Source organism: Morus notabilis, unplaced genomic scaffold (genome assembly GCF_000414095.1).
Source record: "Morus notabilis unplaced genomic scaffold, ASM41409v2 Scaffold752, whole genome shotgun sequence".
Taxonomy (NCBI): Eukaryota; Viridiplantae; Streptophyta; class Magnoliopsida; order Rosales; family Moraceae; genus Morus; species Morus notabilis.
In genome coordinates this window covers 202593-211202 of record NW_010367838.1, presented here as the reverse complement: position 1 = coordinate 211202, position 8610 = coordinate 202593, and the positions used below count along the sequence as shown (strand labels likewise).

Here is an 8610-nt window from a genome sequence, read left to right as displayed (position 1 = left end):
TTTTTTTTTTTGCATATTACATATATATATATATATATATATATATATATATATTTCATATTCACAGCTTTTATTAGAGGTGATGAACCGGTTGTTTCTGGAATTTGTTTTAGTATAAATATATAAGATTTTTTAGATAGGGAATTTTTTTCATGTGCTCTGATTTAAAATGTTAGATCTGTATTAAATATGTTGTTTTTATATATATTTTTGTTTTATTTGTTACTGTGATTTTTATAAGATTTAAGGGTTAAAAATGAAAGCTCCATGAAATAAATGTTTAATTTGTTCCATTTTTCTGAAAATTGCAGCTTTCGAGGGAGTGTCTCCTCTTGTGAAGGCGATATGAATAAAGTAAGATAAAGAGTTTGTCATGATCAGAATGCTACATGGAGCGTTTGTTGTGTGTTATGCTGCAGCTATTTCAACAGTTTGAATAAATCAACGTAGCTTTGGTTGTTAAATATATATACATATATATATATATATATGTATTTGTATTGTATGTATCCGTGTAGCTAAGGCAGTCTTGATTTGTTGTTATTTATTAGTCAACAGCTATGTACTCCACTCTAATTATTAATGAAACTAAAGCATGATTATCCCAATTTGCTTGTCTACGAATTAAAAGACATGAAACAACAATCAACCAAAGACACCAACAATCTAATATCATCACGAACTAGAGCAGCTACATCTAAGAGATGAGTCCTCATAAGGCCATCGGCAATCCAGCTCACACTCCGTGTTTAGAGTCCCTTCTCCTTGACCTTTATTAAGCCTTCTCGGACAGCTAATGCTTCACCTATCTGAGAGGAGATCCCTCCATCAATCTTTTTGGGCACAGCAAAAACAACACTACTATCATACCGTCCAACCATGGCTCCAACTCCCACGCCCCCTGCATTAGGCTTCACGGTCGCTGCATTAGGCTTCACGGCTGCAGCGACGTAATCACACCGGTAGCCGCCTAGTCGGCTTTGGGGGAGGCTTTTATGAAAATCTAACGTGTATAGGTTAAAGAAATAATTATTTTTATGTCTAGGTTGAGTGTAGACGAGCAAAAGCTCAATCGAGTCAACAATTAAATACTGAAGTGATTAGTAGATCATAAATAACAATCAGTGAAGTGGCATACTACAGAGACGTGGTTGAGGCGGCGAAACTTGACGTTCTCGGATGAGGAGAACGCTATACTAATGGAAAGTTGGACCATTCGAATGGCCATAATTTTTCGTGCGCACAAAATTCCGCATAAATTTAGGGCAAAGATAGCGGCTATGTATTTAAAGGAATATCTAGCAGTTTGGTGGGAGATTTTTCAAAGATAGAACAACGAAAGAAATAACATGGAATATGTTTCGGTTTACAATAGAAAGACAATTTAGCCAAAACCTTAGAGGTTCTCTCAACAAGAGAAGAAAGCTTGAGAGTTTCGCCGATAGTGACACATAATAACTAAAAATTTGAAGATGAAAATTTGTGATATATTGTAAATAATTGTGAATAATGAATATTACTGTATTGAATTACGACTTAAGTGCTCTATGGATATTTGAATAGTGTTATTTTGAGTAATGTTATTTTGATCAATGAATGAGTACTTAGTATTTATTGACTAAGAGTGAATATCTTTTGCTAAATGACGTGCATATAGGAATAACACACGCACCAGCACATTAAAACAAATGGCACGTGGAAGACCCCGCAAGATTCCTCGAGTAGAGTAAGCGGAACCAGCTCGTCAGGGAGATGGTAACGAACTCAGAAATGAGGCTCATGAAGTGCCTCCTGCTAGGGCACAAGAGGATGAGATAGCAGGATTACTAAAAGCGATGAGACTACAAGCAGAGCAACTTCGCCAGCAGAACGAGCGACTTAATGTCTTTATGGAATAAATAGAGGCTAATATTACTAGAAGTGACTTAATGTCTTCACTGGCCACTATCTTCCTACTTAAAGCATCCGCGACCTTATTCGTCTTGCCTGGATGGTAATGGAATCACAATCATAATTATTTACAATTTCTAACCATCTCTGTTGCCCCATGTTTAATTCCTTATGTGTGAAGATATACTTTAGACTTGTGGTCTACGTAAATATCGCAGTGTACTCCATACACATAGTGTCTCCATATCTTTAATGCAAATACCACAACGGCCAACTCAAGGTCATGCGTCAGATAATTCTTTTCGTAATCTTTCAATTGCTGAGAAGCATAAACAATTACCTTGCCATGCTGCATTAATACTACTCCCAAACCCTGTCTAAAGGCATCACTATAAATCACAAATCCTTCACTACCCGAAGGAATAGCCAAAATTGGAGTTAAAGTCAATCATTCCTTCAATTCTTGGAAGCATTCCTCGCATTTGTCAGTCCACTCGAACTTAACGTCCTGCGACTGAGTTGAGTTAAAGGTTGCGCAACTCTCGAGAATCCTTCGAAGAAGCGTTGGTAATATCCTACTAATCCGAGAAAGTTGCGAACTTCAGTAGCACTGTCTAGCCTCTTCCATTGACTCACGGCTTCCACCTTAAATGGATCCATTGAAATTCCTTCCTTTGAGACCACATGTCCAAGAAATGACACTCTCTCTAACCAAAACTCACATTTCTTAAACTTAGCGTACAACTCCTTGTCTTACAACCTTTGTAGAACTAATGGTAAGTATGCCTCAATGCTCTTGCTCAGTCCGTGAATACACCAGTATATCATCAATGAACACTATCACGAATTTATCAAGATATTCCTTAAACACTCGATTCATGAGATCAATGAACGCTACTGGGGCATTGGTCAATCCAAATGACATTACCAGAAACTCATAGTGTCCATATCTGGTTCAGAATGTTGTCTTACGAATGTCTTCTTCTCAAATTTTCAGCTGATGGTACCCCGATCTCAAATCAATCTTCGAGAAGACTGTCGCGCTTTGGAGCTGATTGAACAAATCATCAATCATCGGCAGAGGATATTTGTTCTTTATGGTAGCCTTATTTAGCTCCCGATAATCAATGCACATCATTATCATGCCATCCTTCTTCTTAATGAACAATACCAATGCTCTCAAAAGTGAATAACTTGGCCTGATAAACTTTTTATCCAACAATTCCTGCAATTGTGTCTTCAATTCCTTCAGTTCTGCTGGGACCATATGATATGGAGCTTTGAAAATCGGCGCAGTTCTAAGTAATAACTCAATCACAAACTCCAACTCCGATCTAGTGGCAAACCAGGCAAATCCTCTGGAAAAACACTCAGGAAATCTTGAACCACTAGAACGTCTTTAGGCTCAAGCGTTACTTCTTTCGTCGTGTCTATAATACTAGCTAGATATCCACACAACCACTAGCTAGCATTTTATAAACATTCATAGCTGATATAATCAGCAACTTCTGTTTGCGGGAGGTTCCACGAAACTCGAATGCTTCTTCTCACCTGGGGGCAGGAATATCACTTTCTTCTTTTTACAGTCTATCACATCGTTATGTCGTGTTAGCCAGTCCATCCCCAATATGACATCGTAATCATACATCTTTAGTATGATTAGATCCGCATACAATTTTCTACCACAAATAACAATATGCACTGCTATAAACCAAGATGGAACTTTAAACTATCTCCTGATGGCAAAAACGCTCTACATACTTCCCCTAGCTCATCTGGCGCTCTCCCTAACTTTCTAGTAAAACTCGCAGCAATGAAAGAGTGCCCATCCCCAATATGACATCATAATTAGACATATCTAGTATGATTAGATCGACATACAATTCTCTACCATAAATAACAATAGGCACTACTCTAAACCAAGATTGAAACTTCAAACTATCTCCTGAAGGTAAAAACACTCTACATACTTCCCCTAGCTCATCTGGCATTCTCCTTAACTTTCTAGCAAAGCTCACAGTAATAAAAGAGTGAGATGCACCTGAGTCTATTAATGCATATGCAGTAGTATCGGCCATAGAGAGTTGACCTGAAGCAACTTCGGAAGGTCCAATCTCTGCTTCACCTTGAGTCAGGGCAAACACTTGAGCATTCATCTTCTACTGATTTCCACCTTGTCCTCCTTGTTTTGAGTTTTTTGGGCAATATCTGGCATAGTGCCCAGGCTTTCCGCAAGCATAACACCCAAAGTTGTTCGTCCAACATTCTCCACGATGTCAACGATCGCAATTGTTGCAGTATAACCATAACTCAAAGCTCTATTGGCCCTGTTGTCTCCGGTCATCTCCTCGATTCGGCCTATTTTGATTTCCTTGCCCATCTCTATCTCTGTTTCTTCTTCCGCCTTGGTTATTATTTCCAAAGTGCTTATTGCCTCGATTTTCAAAATTTCCCCGCCGGGGTCCTTGTCCTTGTCTATTTCCAAAATTCCATTTTTGCTGGAAATTCCCTCGGTTGCTAAGGCGAGACCAATAATTAGAACCAGTATCACTCTCCTTAGTCCCTGAAAGTTGAGCATGTCTCTTTTCAACATTTTCTCACATTTCTTGTCGAATGGCTCCCTTAACGGCTTCTGCATAGCTGCGTGGCCCTGCTTCACCAGCATCCACTAACTTAGCCAAATTCGGCCTTAGGCCTTTCATAAACCTCATTTTCTTCTCATTTTCTGTTGCTACTAATCCGGGTGCAAATCTTGACAATTGATCGAACCTCTGCACATATTCGATCATTGTAGAATTCTCTTATTTTAACTCTTGAAACTCGTCCACTTTTGCATTCAGAATGTTAGCATTATAATATTTGGAGTTAAACAGCTCCAGGAAATCTTGTCCAGGTCAAAGTATTCGCATATGCAATCTTGTTAACAGTGTCCCACCAAAGTCTCACATTGTTCTTCATCTGATACACCGCGCATACCACCTTTTCCTGATCTGTAAACTTCATGAAGTCAAAAATATTCTCAAGACTACATATCAATTCTTCGACAATTAATGGACCAACGTCCCCCTCAAATGTCAGAGGCTATTGTTTCCTAAATCGCTCATACACTATCTCTCTCACCTGAGCCTCGTTCTGATTTCGTGCCGGTTACGGTTGTAGCGGCGATTGTTGTTGTTGTGGCAGTGGATTCATATTAGCATCCATTCGTTCCACGAAGGCATTAAGTCGCTCGTTCTATTGGTGAATTTGCTCCGCTTGCAGGCTCATCGCCTCTCGTAATCCTACTATCTTATCCTCTTGTGCCCTAGCAAGAGGCACTTCAAGAGCCTCATTTCTGAGTTCGTTACCATCTCCCTGACGAGCTGGTTCCGCTTGCTCTACTCGAGGAATCATATGGGGTCTTCCACATGCCATTTGTTTTAACGTGCTAATGTATGTGTTATTTCCACATGCACGTCATTTATCAAGATATTCACTTTTAGTCAATAAATAATATTATTAAAACATCCATACAACACCTAGGTCATAGTTCGATTCAATACATAATCATTATTCACAATTATTTACAGTATATCATAAATTTTCATATCCAAATTTTTAGTTATTTTGTATCACTATCGGTGAAACTCTCAAGTTTTCTTCTCTCCTAGAGGGAACCTCCAAGGTTTTGACTAAATTATCTTTCTATTGTAAAATGAAACCTATTCCATGTCATTTCTTTCGTTGTTCTATCTTGCAAAATCTCCCACCAAATTGCTGGATATTCTCTTAAATACATAGCCGCTATCATTGTCCTAAACTTATGGGGAATGTTGTGCGCGCGAAAAATTATGGTCATCCGAGTGGCCTAATTTTCCACTGGTATAGTGTTCTCCTCATCTGAGAACGTTGAAGGTTTCGCCGCCTCAACCACGTCTCCGTAGTATGCCATTTCACTGGTTGTTATTTGTAATCTACTAGTCACTTCAGTGTTTAATTTTTGGCTCAATTGAACTTCTGCTCGTCTACAACTCGACCCAGACATAAGACAACTATTTCTTTAACCTATACACGTTAAAGTTTCATAAATCATATACTCATAAATGCAAAATTCACAAAATACACAACTTACAGTGAGCAGGTTCGCCGTCTTCGTGACTTGTACACATGGAGTTGTCTGTAAAAACGATTAAACTCTAACTCTGATACCACTAATTGTGACATCCTTATACTATCTCCTGAAAACCTCACTTAGTATTAATGCAAAGAATGTGCCACAATAACTAACCTTCACTATTCGCTTATGCGAAAATTATGGTATTTTAAAAAATTTCCTTAAACAAGACTCGGTCAACACACTATTTTTATCAGGTTTTCTAGCTATGCTTATAATTATATAACCATCCAACGTTTATGAGTTTAATCTCAAAATATATGTATTTACAATTCCAAAATAGTATGTGCCGTTTTTTCGGTCCGACCATATGTACAGCGGTGAACGAAGCCAACTCCCCTGCCTACTGCTCTGCCTTGTTCTTGTCTTTATCTACAGCACAGAGTAAACTTTAATGAGCTATAGGCACAATAAGTGGAGCTACAATTACACAATCTCATTTCAACATACTCATGCATCACAACATCCTAGATAACTAATGCCAATCAATTATTACATTCTATGCACGTGCACTATGTATCTCTATGACCCTCTAGGTACTGCTGTCGACTTTTTTACAATCTGGCCACATGCCAATTTCTCAAATCACAATATCAGGTTCCCCGTCATCACCCACCTGGTTCGAGTGAACGACCAACGCATTCAAATTCACAAATTCACAATATCACAATATAATCTCCGTCATCACCCACCTGGCTCGAGAGACTTATGCAGCTCAATCACAATCTCATCTATCACTATATGAGTCCTTTAAGGACTTAGCAGTACCGACCTATTGTGCATGCTATTTCACACTGAGTACAATACTTGTACTAGCATGCCTTCACAAAACATACACATTGACAATGCCACAAAAATCATATAATAGCATACTAGACATTCCATAGAAAGTCTACCAAATAAGGTTTACAAGTGCGGTAGAGAAATCACTCTATTTACTTGAGTTGTTTAGCAAAATCCGAGTTCAATCCTTTTTGCGTCCCTTACTCATTTTTCCTCTCTACTGTCCAAAATAGACAAATTGGTTTTCGTTATTTGAAGCTCAACAGCTCAGTTATAGTGATTTGTTGTCTTTGCTTATTCAATTTAAGAATCACGTTTTTAACACATTTTTCATATTTCATTAAGAGATTTATATTTAATGTCTCTTATATTTAATGTTAATATAATCTCAAGGTTCTAAACTATAAATCGTTCAGCCATAAATCAATTTCTAACTCGAATTTATACTCTTTATAAATTCAGTAAATTGACAGATTTGTTGACCTTGACGAAAATATAAATAAATTATTATCTAAGTCTTTAAAAATTTCAAAATCCACTGCAAAAGAAAGTAGACAGGTAGATCTTTCCAATGAACTATCATATGTCTTGAAAAAAGTTTTGAAGATATCAAAATTTTAATTTTTTCTGATTTTGACAGCTTTCAAAAAATTACTATATGAAACTTCTAATGCGCACAACTCAGACTATAAAACTCCAAATGACGTGATTCTAACTCCCACACGTCACTATAAACATGTTCTAAATGATAGTAACGCAGTTTAGGTGCAGCAACCATAAATCATAAAATGAACATGTTGATTCTTATTCTTTAGATTTCTTAGAAAATGCAACATGAGCAACCATTTATGAATATTAAAGTATTCTATATAGCCTTAAAAATTTTAAAATTAGTGCTTAAATGAAGTATACATCTACGTCTGTCGAAAGAACTATCACATGTTTAGTTTCAGGTCCGTTAAGGCCTTCAAAAACACGTTATACCAAATTAAATCTTGCTTGTCTTTCTGAAGAAAAACCAGCCACCAAGCCTAACTTTAAAAAGTCGTAACTCACCAACCAAATATGCTTTTCTGGTGATTCTTGACCTTGTGATTTCGTTTTCAAGTCTATTATCTGGTAAAAATAGTGATAATTTCCCAGAAATTCATTTTGATACCCCGTTTTATAAATCTTCACGGCTAACTCAATCCTGACACTATAAACACTAAACCCACTTCCAAAAATCACCCAGAATTCAATACAACTCCAATTGCTTTAAATTATACCAATTTGGAAAGCTCAAGGTGTCTACTAATTCCCATAAAAATCTCAGAACCAATTTTACATACTAAGTTAATTATCCAAACCAAAATTTCAAACTGCTCAGAATTAAAAACAGAGCATAAACTTAACTCACCAAATTCCTCTTCAATTCTGGGCTGAGTTGAATCTTTCTTCTCCTCAAGCTAAAATCAAAACATAATTCAGTCAATTACTCCCCACCAAACACTCAGCCATGCAAAGATTTTTTTCCAAATAAACTCTTACTTTGAACCGTAGCTCAAATCAATCATTTACTTCAATGAACTGCTGCAGCTCTTTGTGGGAGAAGAAGGATGAATCAAGGAAAAGAGGGGAAAAAAAAAACCGCAGAGGGAGAGGGAGAGGGTATTCGGTGGATGCATAGAGAGTGAAATTTTTTTTTTTATTCCTAAGCTTTTTTCTCTCTGTTTTTTTTTTTTTTTCTCTCTCTTTAATGCTCTTAGCCTCTCAACGTGTCTAAGGGGGAAAAAAAAAACTGG

The 8610-nt window shown here is 37.2% G+C and overlaps 1 protein-coding gene and 1 long non-coding RNA gene across 2 annotated transcripts in view; one reads left to right on the top strand and one right to left on the bottom strand.

Moving 5' to 3' along the window:
* The window catches only part of LOC21392145 (protein SRC1), a 773-nt gene extending 424 nt beyond the window's left edge, over positions 1-349 (top strand). Inside the window, exon 2 of the mRNA XM_024175651.1 lies at positions 312-349. Coding sequence (XP_024031419.1) covers positions 312-349 — 38 coding nt within the window. The remainder of the gene's footprint in view (positions 1-311) is intronic.
* A 5269-nt stretch (positions 350-5618) lies between these two features.
* On the bottom strand, positions 5619-8610 carry LOC112094538. The gene is made up of 3 exons (XR_002903587.1): positions 8357-8610; positions 8226-8274; positions 5619-6415 (listed from the first exon to the last, which is right to left on the bottom strand). It is a non-coding gene; the product is annotated as an uncharacterized LOC112094538 (long non-coding RNA).